This window comes from Cimex lectularius, unplaced genomic scaffold (genome assembly GCF_000648675.2).
Source record: "Cimex lectularius strain Harlan isolate CLEC.00 unplaced genomic scaffold, Clec_2.1 scaffold132, whole genome shotgun sequence".
In the NCBI taxonomy this organism is placed as follows: Eukaryota; Metazoa; Arthropoda; class Insecta; order Hemiptera; family Cimicidae; genus Cimex; species Cimex lectularius.
Genome location: NW_019392772.1, coordinates 674,523 through 695,051, shown reverse-complemented (window position 1 = coordinate 695,051; position 20,529 = coordinate 674,523). Strand labels below are relative to the sequence as shown.

Genomic DNA, 20,529 nt, shown 5'->3' with positions numbered 1-20,529 from the left:
ACAGGACCGAGTATAACCATTCTTCCACAAACCTTAAAAATTCTTATCTATATCGATGTCTCTTGAGGGCCTGACGGAGTAGAAGACGCTTGTGTCACCGATAACAGAAGGTACTATTTTTTCCTCAACGCTATATGCACCAACTTTAGCTTTGAGCTCGTAGTCGATAAAGCTGTCATCGTTATATCTACAGAAAATGTCAGGTTGGTTATATGCTCTGATTCCTTATCCGCCATTACAGCCTTAGAAAACCGTTTTTCCTACTGCGCACATAAATAAACAGAGATATGATTTCGGATTTAAGATCAGTAGTATGGCAAAAGTAGGAATGCATCTGATCGGGTTTTAACAAAGTCTCAGGGCAACCGTGTCCCTGGTTCTTGTCCTAAAGAAATAGAAAATAAAACGATAGAAAATTAATATAAATCAGTGGACACAAACTGGAGTATTGAGCAGTCAGATCAAAAACTAGATCATATTTCGTCTATCGCCATCGATAGAGTAAATCCTACCATAAAGTGATTACCTAAATATCAAAAACAAAATACGGGTTCTGTTGTTTATTTGAACAAATGTATTTATTAACGTGAATGGAGGGTTTATCCATAACCCCAAGGAATATCACGTATTCTGCTATCAACCTGACATTTTCTGGAGATATGACATTGAAAACTTCATAGACTACGAGCTAAAAGCTAAAGTTGGGGCGTATAGCGTTGAGGAATAAAGGAATATCTCCGTATTGGTGTGCCAAAATTCTGAAATACAAATAAGCTAGCAATAGGAAAAAGCAAACAGATAGTTTAGGGGCGTCGGTGGCCGCAAGGTTTAGTCATTGACACGGCGCTCATCTCTGTAAGGTAAAGGTCCCGGGTTAGAATCCAGCGGCCCTGCATTCGAACCCGACATACTTACAAATGGGCTTTTTTTCAAAAACACCAGCACCCTGAGGGTTTATATGACCTCTGCAGTTGCGAACCCTCGTACAAAAAAAAAAATATATATATATATATATATATATATAAAATTCTATTATTTAAATATGGTTATAAACAGTGTTTGTCATAAATCATTATGGCAAGTATTACCGTATACTTACCTCCCCGAATACATTGATGGGTGTCCTCTCAATGTTTTCAACTGTTACTTAATTTTCAATTCGAGATTGTTAGGTAAATTGTTCTCTCTGTTTTTTATATTTGTTTTATCAACACTAATGTCAAATGTTCTGTAATTTAGAGCCCTGATGAAGGCAATAAATTTGACCGAAAGCTCGACAAAGAATTGAGTCCTCTACGCTTGTCTATCTGGGCCTCATCCCCGATCCTTTTTCAATCAACATTAGAATTTGAAAAGACTGATCACAAAATAACTACATACTAAGTACTTCAAAGCTATGTTTCCTACTGTAGAATACGCATGAAGCTTTGCAAGTCAATGAGCCATCAGTGTAGGAGCAATCGAGAGGCTGTAAAGTAGGAAGACAGTAGTTAACATAGAGCAGATACATCAGCAATAGTAGGAAAATTCACATGGAACCATTGCCAACTTTAGCACATTCACATGGAACCATTGCCAACTTTAATATCAACCCTATATATGGTCTTCCCAGGAGATACGATCCACGCTTAATGAAATCTTAAACCACAGATTTACCCATAAGAATGTTATGATTGATAAACTTGGTCTAAAGCCTTAGATAAATTCAGGACTGTTCTGTCTGCCTAATCCCTCTCAACCAAAGTATAGTACGCATAATTAGTCAAATCCGACAGTGAGATGTTTGTTGATTTATCCTATATATCCTGAGGCCTGGAAAATTAAATACATTTATTTAGTAGAAGAAAAAACGGCAAAAATCTCATGTATTAGACGTTACTTTCGGAAAGTATTGTACGTATGGATCTTGGGCTATATCAAATAGCCGTTGGATAAATACGAAAATCGCACGTGAAATAAGGACATAAATAGGTTTTAGGTACAGGCGTTAATAGTTGATATCCTTAAAATACAAAATACCTATTTACATGCAATAAAGTGTTAGGGCTTATACGGACTCTCGTGTGGGTGCTCCAGTTCTTTTTCACGATTTCCACCTAGATCGTTTGTCTACGTTTTTCAACATTAATTAAAAATGACATTTTTCTAGAATAGTAAAAAAATATGTTTTGTGAAGAAGAAGCACGACTGTTTTCTCTTAAACGTATTTTGATTTTTGCGTTTGTTTTTGGCATTTCTTTTCATTTCACAAACACGTTTTTCTAATAGTTCCTACCTAGTTAAAAAACTTGTTAAAACTGTGTCAAGTAAAAGTAAATAATTATAATTAAATACAGAGCAATTTAGCGTAACTTTCCACAACGTTATTATAGTGAAGTTGGGTTTGAATTTACCAACTGCTATCGAATGGTGTTGGTGGGTAGTTCATGCAAGACGAATTGATGTTGTATTGACACGAACCTGGAAATTGATATTTCAACGCGTACTAGCATATGTCTCGCCACATCATATGTGGCGTTTAACACAAAATAGAAAAATAAAAATATTAAACTTGACGACTATGTTTTCCAACATAGCTTCCGTTTGTTTTAAACGGGGCTCCAGAAATAATACATAGATGCATTTTATGAACAGGTGAAACGGGTCCAGCATGTTAGCCCTCAAGACACGGGGCTCGAAGCTCACAAAGTAACAAAAGACACGGCAACAATTTCAAGACTCGAGATAAAAGTGACAAAAGAAACTTGAAAAATGAGGCGGAAAATTATCATAAAAGCCTGTCATCCTACGAAAACAGAAAAGTAAGCGTTATAATTGTTGTTTTTGGCCGTTTCTCAAAGAGCTTCTTGTTTCCAGAAATAGTAGGCCTATGATTATCGGCGAGAAGTGCCGTTGTAAAAACTGCCCCGTTCATGCCAAACGAATTGTGAGTATTGTTTAACAATTAATTGAATATTTACTGAATAGTCTGAATCTTTAGTATATGTAAACATAGAATGTTTTACATTATTTTGAGACCTCTGAAACGCTTCTCGTTTAAAAAATCATCGTAAAAAGGCGGACCATTTTATCCAGAGAGACCAATATTCTATAAATCCAATCATACTATCAAAATTGACTAAAATTGCTTATTGTAACTTTGCCAAAATTCTAAAAAACCGAAATCACGAAAAATCTAAGGCGATTACATATTCACATACACTTCATACATGTTCTAATGTTCCAAAAGCAAAAATATTTTCGAAAACGCAATGATACAAAAACGGTTTAATCAAGTACAAATTACTCTGTCCATTAAACTTACAGAAAACATTAACTAAAATAAAAATAAAATGTTTCTCGGGTTGTTTATTGAGTTATGTTGTTACGTTTATAATCAATCATTCTTGATTTTGCCTTCCTGGACGCCCTGCAAACTTAGAACAAACGGTTGTGCGGTCTACGCGGTCAATAATGACAAAACTCAATTTTAATCAATATCGTTTGAAAAATAACATTGAATTGGCCCATATCAATACCATTTTGGTGTACCCCATATACCAGTAGGTTTAAATAGGTGGGAAAAACTTCAAATTTTAACAGTATGTTCACAATTAAAAATGTAGCATTTCACACATAGAAATAACCGATGTTCAATTTTATGTTAGTTTTTATTTAAGTATTCTTTGTGTTGGGAAAAATGAACTGGTGGTTGGTTATTGATTTCTAGAATAACAAATAGATACTTGACTTCAGTAGAATCCTATTCAGTATTTTCAAATGAATATGTAATTTGAAGAAAAAAATAATTTAAAAATTCGCACAACTTTTTTTATTGCATGTTTTATAACTTAAAATAGATTTCATTTAAGAAGGGCAAAGTGTGAAAATTACAAATCGACAAAAGAAGTTAGAAAAGATATCGATGGAAAATAAGATATGACACTAAGAAAAAAAGCGAGAAAGATATAGAAAAAAAAGAATTAAAAAGAGCTTGAGATTGAGAGAGAGATTGAGAGAGAGAGAGAGAGAGAGAGAGAGAGAGAGTGTGTAATAAAGGGTCAGGAGACAGAAAAGGAAAGAGAGATTACGTTAATATTAACACCACGCTAAGTTAGGCCTCTATCACCTCTCTGCCACTACGAGAGAAAGATAGATAGAGATTGAGAGAGAGAAATCGGTAAAGGGACTAATTGCAGGAAAGGAGAGAAAAAGAGTGGTGAGAGGAAAGTTAAATAAGAGGTGGTAAAGATTAAAGAAGCAGAGAAATAGAGGATAGAACGAGAAAGAAGAGAAAGGAGGAGAGGCATAGAGAGATAGATAAAATAGATAGTGAGAAAGAGAGAGATAGAGTGCAGGTCAGACATAAGTCTGGAGTCATAGAGATTGATAGAAAGGCAGAGAAAAAGGATTTAGTGAGGACAGGGTGTTATACAGAGGCAGATTAATAAATGGGAAGGAGAAATCATTAACGTTATTGCAGTTATGTATTTTTTGGTTCGAAAAATAAATCAAACCTTTCGTTATATCAAAATTTATTGTAATGTGTGGTTACAAATTTTCTCATTAAAATAAATGTACTGCTTTTCAGCCTAAGAAGATAAGCTTTCGGATCGTTAGAGATACCATTGTACCAGAGCCACCGACGCATCCGTACAAAGATTGGGTCCCGGACGCTTGTTGCTGCAAGGGGACCGGCGGCTGCTACGGTAAAAAACCCGAAGCCGAGACCAAGGAAAAGGCCAAGCACGAGACGGACGATGATTCTTCGGATTTCGAGTCAGATTCTTCCGAAGACGATGACGGCCTTTTCCCGTTTAACGTGATTTCAAAGACAGAGTATAACAATTGGATAGCATCTTTGAATTCGGCAAATGGAGTGCTCTGCCAGTGGCCCAAATACTGCCAGGCGTCCTGCTTCGACCACCCGCAGTCTTTAAGGGGGATCAAACCGCTCGACCACAGCTACAAACCGCCGATGGCTGTCTTAGATCAAGATCCCCTTGTTAAGAAAAAAGTCAAGAGGGAATGCAGGCCATGTTGACTTGAACGAGTCGCCTTAAAAGATCACATGCCACTTAAACAATTCTGATTTCGCCGGGTTAGATTTAAAATAACGGAAGCCATATTTTTCAAAGCATTGTCTTTTTTGTTTTAATTTAAATATTTGAATCACCTGGTGATATTAAAAACACATGTTAAAGTTCAAACAAAATCATTCGCGAAGTACCATCAAAGAACACACTTATTACCTACTTTAAAAAAACCTGGTTTGTCATATAACTAATACCTACTAACAATGTACAGTACATACCTAAAAAAATGTCTAAAAAGATTAATCCAAAAATTGACCAATGTGTACATAATTAGGTTCTGGCAAGACCAACAGCCATTGCGAACTTAGGCTTATCAATACACAGGGTGTTACAGGGTTCACTAAATAAAATATATAAATATTTAATGGTATATAATATATAAATAATTTATTTAGAAATCGTGAGATGCGGTCTGGTGTGATGTAGGTTTCAGAAAAACATTTTCTTTATCGTGCTAACGTTCGATCTTTATTGAGATCATCTTCAGGGCCTGGGATTTACAAACATTGTTTACCTATAACAATTACATTTTGGATGTGGAAAAGTGAATTTATACAATGCAAACTATATTTGTACAAATAAACATTGTATAAATTCACTTTTCCATATCCAAAATGTAATTGTTATATGTAAACACTAAAAAGGGAATGAATGGCTCCCTTTGAAAGCCTTGTATGTTTACCTCTTTTTTTAGTATGAGATTTTACTGACTACTAGACTACTATTTACTTATTTCACTACTATTAGTAGACTGCCACTGACGTTTTTGAGTATTTTGTTATATGGACATTAAACATAATTTATTAAATTCACTAGTTTCGTGGTCCGCTTGACCAATTAATATCTTACAATTAATTAAGGTTTTCAGTTGAGATAAAAAAATCAATGGCAAGAGCGGGATTCGAACCCACGATCTTCCGCTTGATACGCCGCTGCTCTACCACTTGAGCTATCGTGACCTCGATCCACTCGGACATCAACTTCCTATCTCAACCCCACCTTTTGAATTTTCCCTCCTTATTGCCATTTTTCAAATGTCGTGTAATCAATTTGATTCTCGGCGACAAATGAAATGGCCACGGAGAGCTTTAGTGAAGTATATTTCATTTTAAACTTATTAAATTCACTAGTTTCGTGGTCCGCTTGAGCAATTAGTATCTTACAATTAATTAAGGTTTTCAGTTGAGATAAAAAAGTTAATGGCACGAGCACTAAAGCTCTCCGTGGCCATTTCATTTGTAGCCGAGAATCAAATTGATTACACGACATTTGAAAAATGGCAAAAAGAAGGGAAAACTCAAAAGGTGTGGTTGAGATGGGAGGTTGGTGTCCGAGTGGATCGAGGTCACGTAGCTCAAGTGGTAGAGCAGCGGCGTATCAAGCCGAAGATCGTGGGTTCGAATCCCGCTCGCGCCATTGACTTTTTCATCTCAACTGAAAACCTTAATCAATTGTAAGATATTAAACATAATCCTGTGACAGTTCCATACTTAATATTAGTTAAAGTGGATTAGTTTTAAAGTTTTAAATTAATATTTTAGGGAAACAATATGATCAAAGGACGCTGTGATTATTGAGTGACATGTGATATTATTGATTGTCAGGTCACTGAAGACGGTGTTAAACTAAACTGCGAGATCAGCCGAACCGAATTCTAATAATGCTCTCGCATAGCTTGCCCGATATAACAATAGCTCTCCAGGAAAACCATTACAAGATTGTACACAATTGTACACGGAAATGAAAGCGATTACGCTGAATCGAATCTCCATTATTTCCCCCCGATCGCGAAAGGGGCAAAAAAATTATACACCGATCTCGAAAACGGACTGACAGGTAAGGTAAAGATCCTTGAGCAGTGCCCCGTTCCCATTGGGCGCCCCTTCTCCGAAGCTATTAGCCACTAAATTAACAGGTAATGACGGACCATTATACAAAAGAAATATATTTACAAGATAAAACCTAATAGCCATGAGCATTTCAGGAAATTGCCCCGGCCGCCATCTTTGATGTAATGGGAAACTATGTAATCTTGATCTTATTCAACCTTCATTATCCACCCCTCTACCGGAGCCGAAGGTAATACCGGCTTAAACGAAGATGGAGGATTTTTTTAATCAAGATCAAAACAAAGATTAAAGCTTTTACATTTAGCTCATGTTAAATTATTTTTTCGCTAACCTTAGTTTTTAAAAAGGTCAGACATGTCAGATTTAATAATAAATCCGGGTTAGGGACAACAATTTCCCGTTGGAAAGTACCAAACTCTTTTTTTATTTATAAAAATTTGCGTAAATTGCTGCGCTTGAGTAAATTCGATAAAATTTTAGAACACAAAACAAAGTAAAGGCGAAAAGTAAAAAACTACGCATAAATTATGAAAAAGAACACTCCTTTTAGCGTTAATCACTTCTTCTGTTACTTAGGAGGTATCGAGGCCACTGGCGCTTCAGCCGTCGGGGAGGTGACATCCTCACAATTGCGAGAATCGTTTCAGGAAGCGGAAGAATGTCTGTTGTGTATACTGCGTAGAGGATGGTCCTAAGATACTTCCTTGTGGTACCCTTGCATTTGGGCAATAGCCGGACCGGTCACTCATGAAAAAGAAGTACTCCTATTAGCTAAATATTCAGAAATCGTGAGATGCGGTCACCAGAGTGTGATGTAGGTTTCAGAAAAACATTTTCTTTATCGTGCCAACGTTTCGATCTTTATTGAGATCATCTTCAGGGCCTGGATTTACAAACATTGTTTACAATTAACAAATACATTTAAGATGTGGAAAAGTGAATTTATACAATGCAAAATATATTTTTTATATTCAATCAAAGTATTTCTACTCACTCAAAGTGTTTGTCTTCTGTGTAATTGTGCCATTCTTGCGTGTCGTGTCGAAAGTGCCAGTGAGANGGCACGATAAAGAAAATGTTTTTCTGAAACCTACATCACACCAGACCGCATCTCACGATTTCTGAATAATTATCGATTAACGGTCACTAATCACCACACCCTCCTATTAGCGTTAATCACTTCTCCTGTCGCAAGGCCAATGTCGTTTCAGCCGTCGGGGAGGATTACTTGGAAGGGTGCGGGATGAAAGGTTTCAGACATGAGGGTTTGTGTGGCTGGATAACGGTTTGTGAAACTTCTTGAAGCGGTTTTTCGCAACTTAAAAGACATATTGGATAAGGTGAATGGTAAGAATGGATACATACAAATGAGCATTGACGTTGGTTCTGAGGATTTTGGAATTGATGCGTTGGAAGTTGGAACGTTTTGTTGAACCCCAAAGTTCGATGTGGTATGTCTAAATAGATTTCAACATAGTAATATAAATGAATCGTTTGTTTTGTAAAATCAGTTTATCCAGCAATCTATTAAGAAGATTGAAGCGTCTGTTTAGTACTTGACTTTTGGAGTTGCGTATCGGCTCCATGTCATTTTCCAAAATAACTTATGGGCGGAACCAAAATAACTTATATTGTAAAAAAACGGTGAAAGTGACATGTTCGCATTTTTCTATGTTTAATGGCATCCCCATTGACAATGTGCCCAAGGGTTGTGACAGGGTTTGCAGGTTTCAGTCAAGATGACAGGATCTTATATGAAAGCAAAGGCTGACGGTATCATCCGAACAGGTGATGAGAATCGTTTCAGGAAGGGGGGAATGTCTGCGGTGTATACTGTGTAGAGGGTGGGTCCTAAGATATTTCCTTGTGGTACCAATCGCCGGACTGACGACTTGAAAGTATCTGTAGGATAGTTAGGATTTTAGAATCAGGTAGTAGATAAAACTAAGGACTTCCGTAAGCGGAGTGCCATACACGATCAAAGGCGTGATTCACATTTTGGAATTAAGGAAGTACATATTCTAAAAAGGGAATTTATAACAGAAAGTAACATAATTTATTACAACTTTGTACTCACGATTCATGAGCTTCCTCACTTATAAGTTTAAAAACTTGTTTATAGTAAAAGAAAAATTATCGTATGAACTTATTTGAATGAACTTATTCATTTACAACCTACCTACTTCTAAAAACGGTTTAAATAAATAAGAGGACAAAAGTACTTAGTATATTTTTCTGTTTTCTGCAAGAGAGATAAATAGATAGATAGATAGATAGATAGAAAGAGAGAGAGAGAGAGAGTGAGAGGGAGAGAGAGAGTGAGTGAGAGAGGAGACCATGGCGGTATGTAGTCAGAAAATAACATAAACATAAAATAATTGTTTGAACAAAACGCTTTTAAAAGACAAATCTTAGAATACATGAATATTACAAAAATAGTTTAAAAAGTTTGAATAAAAAAACTCATTACAACCAAATGATCCTATTAGATACCGATATAACCAATCATTAAAAATGTTTAAAAATTATATATGTAAAAATAAACGGTAAATTACTTCAAAAATTTAAGATATCCCAAACCTTGCTTAATGTAAAATATAAAATAAATTAAAATTATTTTTTAAAAAAAATGCATATTACAAAAAGTATCAATATACCAAAAACTTGGATTCCTAAATAATAAAATTGTTTAACACAATAATTAAAAAAAACGTAACCTTCCATCTTAGCCAGTCGGCCAGTAAGCTTGGCTTTTTTAAATTTTAATTAAAAATAATGCAGAATTTAATATAAATAAACTTGAATTACAAATGCAAAATGGTCACATATTTCTTTTAAATGAAACTATATATAATGAAATGGTTTTTAAATTTTATAATAATGTAAGTTTATTAAAAAATATAATGTAAGCTTTATAATAAAATGTAAAATACTAATATCCTTTGTTATCCTTATTTCTTATAACAAAGCAGACATTGATAATGGATGTAAATTCCCGAAACGTCAAAATAAATATTTAAATAAGTAATGAATTTACTTTCAAAAAAGCCCACACGGATTTTTTTCTATAACAAAAACCAAAAATAATTGTTTAATAGTTAGTTATCTATCACCTCGGTCGGCGTATTCTTATTGTCTGTCAGATTGTTTTGACATCTTCAGTGTTTGGAGTCCAAAATCACTCAAGCAAAATCAGACAGAATGTTGTCTGGGAATTAGATGGTTTAATAACACAAAAGTGGCTTATAACCTCCAGGGACGCTTTCACTGATCAAAGGTATGTACACTCGTCACTTACTCATGTTATAATAATATCAAAAGTTTTGAGTAGGAAGAACTTCGATTGATTTTAATCCAAAATGGATTAGCTCCTATCGCATCCACTAACCTGACGCTCCGTCAAATATCCTTCCGAACAATGGTTTACATGTTAGCCTACAAGCTCATAAAAACAAATGCCGACGAACACCTAAACGTCTACATGTCCTACCATTTACTACAATGGGCTATGTTTTCACATTTGTTAACAATAATTTCTTGTAAGTATAAAAAAAGTAAATTTAATGGACTAAAAAACATATAAATCTATAATGAAATAGTATCTTTTTTCTAATTTACAAAAATAATTTCCACGGCAATTACTATATCACTTACGAGCTGTGGTCGGTTGACCAGAGTATAAAAGTGGTTTAACTGATAATTCATGGTCAGGAAAGAGTACTGTCCTTCATTATTACTACGTGCAGAAACAAGTGAGATAAAAAAAACGACGTCGTTTTAATATTACGTCTTTATTTTTTAAGCTCACGAGGATCTTAACTTTTAATACCGTATATGAAGTAAATATATTATATTTGAGGTGGAAATGAAGGAATAGGAGAATAGCCTGTGTAGCTTCTAAGCATACGTTTCAAAAAATTTACCTTTTATACAGAAAATAATACGAATTTACAATTTGGAAAGTCATTAAATTGTCATTTTGTCCACATTAAAGATATAAATGTGATAATAGTAAGTCAAGTTAAGATAAATATTTGGTCAAGGTCTATTGACCTCTTGGGATACGAATTGAAATGATTGATAAGCCACGAGGTTATATAGACGACAAAGCAATAAAGAACTCCGTAACAATTACAACAAATATATAAATAAACATGTTCAAATCTGTTCAAAAATAATAGTTTAAAGTTCAAAATTAATGGACATAATTCATCGTCAGGTCAATATTTTAAGACCAGGTTGGTGTTCAATTTTGAGCTCTTAAAAAACACACTCGCCAAAGATCAGCGTTGCATCTTATTTATTATTTATGCATATGCATTTCGGCCTATTTCACAGGTCCCAGGGCTTTTAAGACCTATAATCATACTCATAATCATACATCATGGAGTGTTTGTTTTTAAGAGTTCAACATTTCCAACAACCCTAGTTATAAAAAGAAAAAAAACGAAGGAAGAGGAAGAAGGAATTGTAATAAACACACCACCAAGATCGCATAGCAGAACTAGGACAAGCAAAAAATCAATATTTTCGATTGTTCCTTCCGGTTTTCTCAAAAACTATCACCTAGAAAAAAATTGAACGGTATTTTTCTTAGCATACATTTTATTTTCAAATATTTTATTAATTATAGGGGTTTTGATTTCTTAAAAAGTTAAAAAGTATAACTAATGAGCACATGGCACTTTAGCATCGCCAGCACGTCTCCAGACTTGTGTCCACCGGACTTTTTTCTTTGAGGTTATTTAAAAAAATAATGTTTATGAAAATTTTACGCCCATAACAAACGTGGAGGAAATATCGTTAAAAACAAGGAGGGACTCTAGTAAGTTGACTCCTTGTATAATTCAAAACAAACCCTGCCTCTTTTTAGACCACTTCAAGTTTCAGATTCAAGTTTTCCCTTTGTAATATTTTAGACTTTTTTACGGCTTTACTGTAATTGTAGAAATGGAAAATGTAATCAATAAATTATTACTTGAATTTCATTCGGCTATATCTGGCAAATGGTTAGCCACGTGGCTTGTGAAGTTTTGTGTAGTTATTATAATAATTGAAATTATTATGATTATAAAAATAAAAAAACATAAATGCATGTACGATGGATACTACACAAAAGAGACGAAATGCTGCTAAAACTAAAAAACTGTATCTTCTATTTTGGCTAAATAAAAACAACACACTCAGTAATTAATTCGTAAATAAGCAGAAACGAAGCTCCTACGTATCAAAAGCACTGTAGATAGGTGACCTTCGGAGGATCTGATTGTGAAGAAGAGTCAACCTTAATCTATGAAGGATAGGCCATACGAGGTTGACTCACCGACACCTACTTTTGCACCAAAGCCCACGTATGTGTCCGGCTTGTAGAAAAAGGTTGCTCGATGTGTCACAATAGAGCAACTCCTTGACTCTATACAGAGAGAGTGTAAGAATTCCACCCGATATAAGAAACATAATTAAGCACGGCAGCGAGTATACGGGCCTCAGATTTTTGTATGAAACAAGGTGGTTTTATCATATATAGTATAGTTAGGTGTACCGAGTGTGTGTTAAAAGTGAATGTATTTATTGGCGTGAATAGATAGTGGAAGAGGGCTGATGGCGGAGTATTAATTAGGTCGGTTATATAATAGGTAAAGGATTATGGAGGAATGTCGAGTACTCCACCTCCCTAACTGAGTGAATGGTATGTAAATAGAAAAGAATTTATTTAAGAATGAGTGAGAATGTGAATGTGTTAAACTGCATGCGTTGGGTTCCGAATTCACCTAGCTGTGGCCAGCACCCTGAGCCCAACATCGGTGGCTGGACTGATAAGACAGACGTCTGACCCAGGATTCGAGCTGGGTTATTGTCGAGGCCTGCTGGTAATTTATTGTAAATTACAAAAGCTGGAATTGCCGGAGGACTGCGATAAGCGATAGGCTAAACTCTGAACATATATGTGTGTATATATATATATATATATATATATATATGCAGGTTTGAGCTTATATACATCCAAGAAGGAAATTGAAAACATGACCATAACTAAAAGCCTTTTTTCACTTCTTAATTATAACCATTTACTAATTATTAATTTCGAAAATTGGTCGTCCTGAGGCAAGCATAGAAATAATAAACCACGAAGTTATGTAATCTTCCGAAAGCATTCACGAAAACATTTGGCAAAAATTTTAACAAGAAAATAACTAAAAATTCTAAAGTCTGAAAAAAGTCGTTGAATGTTGAAAATTAATTACCATTATTAAAATTATTATTTTGTTTATTTTACATACTTATGGCTAACTTACAAAAATACATTGAGCACATCGTTCAACACAAATTTGACAGATCTGTCAGTCCAGAATCCAGTGGGGAGAGAAACCAACCAATGCTGGAACTATTTTATATTTAACTGGGTGCGTTAAATTTAATTGCGTGGGTTAAGATAGAAAGTCACGAGGCCGTCGTCGTTTTAAACGGCGTCGAGGATTGTAAGGGTGAGACGTTGAGGAAGAGTTAGGACTAGTGGGTCAGGGTGCAGAGATAGTTTAGAGTTAGAGCTAATAAGGTTAACATGGAAATGTGGTTTATTTCAAAATGTTTGAAAACAAGAAGTCCATAAAGTTCTGATAACGCAAAACCTGTCCATCATTTCCGTTTTCATAACTGTTACGAACACTCAAATCCTAGAGTTTGAGGAAGAAAGCAAATTGAGTTGCTACTGCCAAGCTTTCGACCTGTTTGATAATCATCATCAGGACAAAACAACTTTAAATATGTCTACAGATTGATAGACGATCTCAAATTTCCTTGAAGACCTACTCAGTCCCAGCATTGCCAAGTACATACCTTGAGCCATAGTGTTTGTAAGTGAAAAAATGGTCCATACTTCTAATACTGAAAATGAAAACTGTTAACATTTTCTTTTTGAGTTTTTCACTTTTCAAGGCCTGGGATTTATAAACATTGTCTAAATTATAGACATAAATATGAGATATGATGATTATGGTGAAATTAGGAAACGGGGTTTGTGCCTCACAGGCACTGAAGCCTTCTGGCTGACTGTACCTTCCTAGTTCCTTAGTTCAGTGCAATAGATTCTTCTCAGAAGTATTAGGTCAATGATTGTTGCTTGTACAATTTCATTCCCTAGGTTTTTCCTTTGTGCTAGGTTAAATCTCCACTGAATTCACATTCGAAGATGATATGGGTGGCTGTTCCTCCTCCTCATTGCATAATTTGCAGATGGGATCGCCCATGTTGTGTAGATTTTTCCTCAGATGCCCGTGACCGAATAATATCCTAACATTCCTCTGTGTCTAGCCCTCTCCAACTGCAGCAGTGAGTTTATCAGACTTGGTGAGGGTTGGTTTAACATAACTTTACTGTGTCTAGTGCCCCTAGAGTTTATCCAATTCTCCTTTTGCCTTTTTTAAATCTTAAGATTTCGTGTTGGTTTTTGTTATCGCAGAAATAGGTGCAGGGCTTATATGTGGTATTGCAGATCCACCTGAGGCCAGTGTGACTTCTTTTTAGTTACCCGAAATTGCTTTGTGTCTTGGTACCCAAGATATTACCAAGTTTTCCCTTTTTCTTTTTTATTTGGTTATGCGATGGAGGATTCTGTATTTGTTTTTGTTATCCCAAGTATGTTTGGGGCCTATGTATGGTCTTGCATATAAGATATGAATATTCATTTTATTTATTTTTTTTATTTTTTTATTTTTTTAACGAGAGATCTTAACAGCAAAGGTCATATTAACCCTTAGGGTGCCGGTGTTTATATTAAAAAAACATTATTTGTAAGTATGTCGGGTTCGAATTTAGGGCCTCTGGATTCGAACTCGGGACCTTTACCTTATAGTGATGAGCGCCGTGTCAACGCCTGACCGATGCGACCATCGATGCGGGACGCCCCGAAATCTTATGTTTAATCAAAGTATTTGTACTCAGTCAAAGCGTCTCTTTTCTGTGTAGATGTGTCATTGTTGTACGTCGTCTAAAACGATCATAAATATTATTTACGAACATTATTTTTTTTAGGCTTTAGTGACCATTAATTCATGATTATTTGGAGAACTTTAGATGCGGTTTTTTGCCTTATGCATGTGTTTAATGTTGGTGTTTGTTTGTATTCGTGTGGCATTTGTGCAATTAAAGTTATTTTTGATGCGAGAAGAAAATACCTAGTTTTGTCTGCATTTTAACTAAAAGGTTCTCTGATTGATTGTAGACGCTAGTTTCCTTTCAACGGTAGTGATATCCTTCAGAATTATGTTTGCTTGTTTTCCACGTTTAACAGAAATCTGTTCATAGAATCCCATGTTGTTCTTCGTTCTTCTCGCAGAAATGCATTTATGTATGAATTTAGTGACCGTTAATTAATGGTTATTTGGAGATCGTGAGATTTGCAAGATATTTAGCAAAAAGGCCGCATCTCACGATCTCCAAATAATCATTACATTGCGTTTTGACTTTGCGTGCAGGGTGATTGGTTGTCCGAAGGATAAAATTAATGAAAGGACTATTCATTTGGGCTTTATTAGAAGAGATGGAAAGGCATTGATGTAAATTATTTTAGGGGATGAGACGGTAAATTTCCCTCCAAAATCCGATGACTGCCTGTTTCCGTTTAAGGGCGAGCGTAATGAATATAATCCTTTTGCACTATCTGGGCTAATGTAAGAACGGGGGGACGAGCAATTTAATAAGACCGCATTTGTTCTTGGGGTAAGCCAGCATATCATGTCTTCCTCTTTATAATTAATTCCGATGAGGAAGAGGGGACCCAATGGGGTGCCGGAGGCGGACCGAGTCGTACCGATTGGACGGGGTGCCGAGTGGGGTGGCGAGGGCGTGGTCCGCGTCGTCTCGCTTCTGGCCAGTCTGTGTGATGCAGTGAGTGAGAAATGACGTCGCCGACACCTTCTATGAGTGAGGATGAGGACGACCGCGAGATCAACGTCGACTCGGGCCACGAGGACGGCTGCGAGGAGGAGGACTCGCTGGACATGAGCAGCGTCTCGCCGCCCCCGGCGCTCGCGTTCAGCATCTCGAGGTTGTTGGGAGAAGAGAAGAGACATGAAAGCCCCGCCGGCGTCATCCGGGTCCCTGCACAAAGAGTCCCTCCGCCTCCTGCAGCGGGCCCGATCGCCCCTTTTCCCTGGCTCGTTCATCCGGCGGCTGTCATACACAACAGCGCTGCAGCCGCCGCCGCAGCAGCTTTCGCCTCCCACGCCATCAAAGAACGCTTATCCGGTAAGTTTTCAAAATAAACTCAAAACAACACGCACAAAAAAATCACAAACTTGATTATGGGTCATCTCATGACCTCTACTGTCACATCTCGATCGTACTCCTTATCAATTTATAGTCAATACACTTCATTGTTATGACCTATCAGAAACTCCAACTCATCACTCATATTAAATAATTAACTCCATGTGGTCTGCTGGGTCATGAATCTGCACTTCATTCGTTACCGATCATTTTGGTCTGCCTATCCTGCCTGATTTGGCCTGTCAGACGCGTTTCACCGTTTTGCCATCTTCAAACCCAGCAAAGCAGCAAGAATAGGAAGGCAAAATTGATCGGCCTAGCTACTTGAGTATTATTGTTCGTCCTGAAAGTGACCTCTAACCGTATGACTATTGCTAGTTCATTTCAGCCCCTTTCACAATTTTCAACCTAATAAAATTCATAAAATCTTCCCCAGTATATTCTTGACTCTATGGCGATGGAATACACGATATTGTTCCATCAACATTTACACATAAAGTAATACTAATCTATTTGGTAGTCGACGAGGTACTACATACTACATATTCCGTCAACACATTCACGCCAATAAATACTCTCCAACTTTAACCCTGTCTCCCTGAGTATTTCTGTCACCACCAAAATTCCATTTTTTATAAGTAAAAACTTTTTAATTTAAAAAAATTGTGATGTCTTAAAACAAATTGCTGACCATTGATTGACCTCGCTCAAAATGAAATCAATAGTTTATAAATAGAGATTACATAAACAGTAATCTAACAATTATTGAATGGTCGACACATATCACTTTGCTGGGTGGATGTCGTGTCTGAACACTGTTTTATATAATCCCACGGTTTACTTAGGTCTACACAGACTACGAGTTCTTCACTGAAGATGGCGTTAAGCCTAAACTACTATGAGCTTAAAGTAAGAAAACAACGAGAATAGACGAAAGCAGGAAAACGAAAAGTGTCGATCAGTTAATCTTGAGTACTTTCACTAACAGACACCATAACATTTAACAAAAATTGACACCTTTAACTATGAGGTGTTGATATTGACAAAAAAAAGTCTATGTGCTGTAAAAATAACAACCAAAAAATATTTACCTATTGGATTAAAAGCATGCCTCATGTTATATTTTGTCATCGTCTAAATTCTTGCATTATTTTCTTTGTTTGATTGAAATATATTTGCTAAAATAAATAAGAATGATTTTTATAATTTAAACATGTTATAATTTACAGGGATAATCTAGATCTCGGTATGTCGAATGAAAAAACAAATTTAATTGTTATCCCTGCAGCTTGCCAAACAATCTTAAATTGAAATAATTAAGTTGTCAATAGATGGTTTCAAATTTCTTTGTGGACTATCTATTAAAAACTTATGTCAATTTTTAAACATATTTAAGATTATTTTGTCCTGAGGTGACATTAAAATAAGTGGCATTTAATGGCAGATTGAAATTAAATTTGCTTTTCAAATAGACGTTACCGAAGTACATATTATTAGTTAGTAAAAAAATAGTCGATACATCTAACACTTTAAACAGAAATAATTTTGTTTAGGTTTTGTACGTAACAATAATTACTTTTTTTTTTTTACTTTTTATGACTTAACAAAAGGGATAAACTTCAATGTGTACAAGTTTATAAATTGTGATTATTTGGAGATCGGGAGATGCGGTCTTAGGTGATATAGGTTTAGAAAAACATATTCTTTATTCTATTTCTTTCTTTGTATATTCTTTATGTTTTTCTAAACCTGCATCACACAAGACCGCATCTGACGATCTCCAAAAAAGCATTAATTTACGGTCACTAAATACTACATATTTATAAATAGTTATATGGATATCGTGAGATGCGGTCTGGTTTAACGTAGGTTTAGAAAAACATTTTCTTTATTGTGCCAACGTTTCGATCTTTATTGAGATCATCTTCAGGGTCTGGGATTTCTAAACATTGTTTAAAATATACAAATACATGTAGGATGTGAAAAAATGAATTTGTACAATGCTAAATATTTTGAACTCAATCAAAGTTTTGTACTCTCTGAAAGTGTTTCTTTTCTTTTTAGATGTCTCATTATAGTGTGTCGTGTTGAGAATGCCAGTGAGATATTGAATCTAAAATTTGTAGCATTGTATAAATTCATTTTTTCAATTCCTACATGGATTTGTATATTTTAAACAATGTTTATAAATCCCAGGCCCTGATGATGATCTCAATAAAGATCGAAACGTTGGCACGATAAAGAAAAGGTTTTTCTAAACCTACGTCACAGCAGACCGCATCTCACGATCTCCAAATAATCATTAACTAACGGTCACTAAACACCACCCTTTAATGGAATGATGTTTATGACCATATTGCTATGAGAATTTAATATGACAAAGTTAACTTCCTTTGTTTACAGAACCTTTTAAAACCTCGCTTAGCTTTGTCATTCGCTAGTTATACGAAATAAATATTCCTTGGGGTTTGTGGTATGAAGAGCCTGTAGCACGGTCGTTTCCGATCATTTTGGTCGCCTATCAGACCTGTATGGTTTTTTTTTCCAACTTTAGTGTGTTTGTATGTCATCTCGAAAAATACGATTGATAAAACAACACGGAAGATGGCGAAAAGTGTATGACAGATCAAAATGGTCGTAGAAAAACTAATAATACGAAATATGTTTTCGGCATCTTATTTAAACTATTTAATGTACTTTATTGACAGCTTTCCCTGTGCATTATTGAATAATTGAGCGTGAAACATATTTTAATCCAAGATCATACAATCTTTGCCATTATTTAGGCCAGGAGTATTTTTTTCGTATTAAAATTAATACATCGTGTGAAAACCACTGTTCGATTTTAAAAAAATGGATCAGAATTTCTTAGGAATTTTTTTTTAATATACAGGGTGAATTGCTACTCGTGCTACAAACTTCTCCAGTAGATTCTTCACCCTAAAATGAACAAAAAAGTTCATATTGTCCATGGTCCGATTCTCAACCATTTCAGAGTAATTTCGCTTTTTATCGATTTTGAAAGATATCACGTCCTGGCGTCGGAAAATCGTGATATCTTTTAATCTAAACATTTCTCTTAAAATCTATAAGCACCGTTGAAATCCCCGTTAATTTTTAGAGAGAATCAAAATCATAATTCCATTGAAATTTTTTAATTTAATTTAATGCCCATTTAGTATGTAATGCTTAAGAAGTTTACAAACAGCTAGAAGGTCAAGGAAGAAAGACCCAAACGTTTTGCCACCTTCATCTTCTTATTGAAAAATTAACGGGGATTTCAACGGTGCTTATAGATTTTAAGAGAAATGTTTAGATTAAAAGATATCACGATTTTCCGACGCCAGGACGTGATATCTTTCAAAATCGATAAAAAGCGAAATTACTCTGAAATGGTTGAGAATCGGACCATGGTCAATATGAACTTTTTTGTTCATTTTAGGGTCAAGAATCTACTGGTGAAGTTTGTAGCACGAGTAGCAAGTCACTCTCAAACATTAGCAATCCTTGAACCACCATTTTTTCTCTTTTTGTCATCAACATCTTGGTCTCACAACCACTAAATAAGAAAATGACGAGTGCGTTGGAAGCGTTATTAAATCAGGTAGTTTTCCTCAAATTTGCTGCCTTCTGAGACTAAAATTAGAAACTCTGGATTACTTTATACACTTTCCGATTTACACAATTTTCCACTCTTTTTGTAGTTCTGGCTGAAATAAAACACAAAAAATTAGCCCAAACATTTTGCCACCGTCATCTTCTTATTGAAAAATTAACGGGAATTTCAACGGTGCTATTAGATTTTCAGAGAAATGTTTAGATTAAAAGATATCACGATTTTCCGACGCCAGGACGTGATATCTTTCAAAATCGATAAAAAGCGAAATTACTCTGAAATGGTTGAGAATCGGACCATGGACAATATGAACTTTTTTGTTCATTTTAGGGTGAAGAATCTACTGGAGAAGTTTGTAGCACGAGTAGCAATTCACCCTGTATAAGTGGTTAGATATTTTATTACAGACCAACAATAAATTAGCCATGACCATGCTGAACCAGCATTGGGTCACCTTTGGCTCGGTCTTCCCTCGCGGGTTTGTTGAATTACTGAAACGCGTTTCGGCATTGCGCCATCTTCAGTGAAGAACAGTTCCTCATGCCGGCGGTTCAGCTTGAACAAATGTTCAGACAAATTTATTTTCAGTATTTACTTCACTATTCACTGCTAAATTAAAATAAACAGTATATTATGTCTTAAATCGTCCGGGATTGCGGTGTCTGAGCCGTATTTGCTAAGCAGGTGGTTCTGGGTTCGAATCCAGGCACAGCCTATGGAT

The 20,529-nt window shown here is 35.5% G+C and overlaps 2 protein-coding genes across 2 annotated transcripts in view; both read left to right on the top strand.

Annotated features, from left to right (window-relative positions):
* Window positions 1-2,491: 2,491 nt before the first annotated feature.
* Window positions 2,492-5,117, top strand: LOC106662388. Its single transcript, XM_014386454.1, has 3 exons — window positions 2,492-2,801; window positions 2,857-2,926; window positions 4,571-5,117. Exons 1-3 carry the CDS (start codon window positions 2,752-2,754, stop codon window positions 5,021-5,023), a joined length of 573 nt encoding a protein of 190 aa, XP_014241940.1. The 5' UTR covers window positions 2,492-2,751; the 3' UTR covers window positions 5,024-5,117.
* Window positions 5,118-15,773: 10,656 nt separating this feature from the next.
* LOC106662101 (T-cell leukemia homeobox protein 3-like) overlaps window positions 15,774-20,529 on the top strand; it is a 71,833-nt gene continuing 67,077 nt past the window's right edge. The window contains exon 1 of the mRNA XM_014385909.2: window positions 15,774-16,171. Within this exon, the coding sequence (XP_014241395.1) occupies window positions 15,823-16,171 (349 nt within the window). The 5' untranslated portion in view covers window positions 15,774-15,822. The remainder of the gene's footprint in view (window positions 16,172-20,529) is intronic.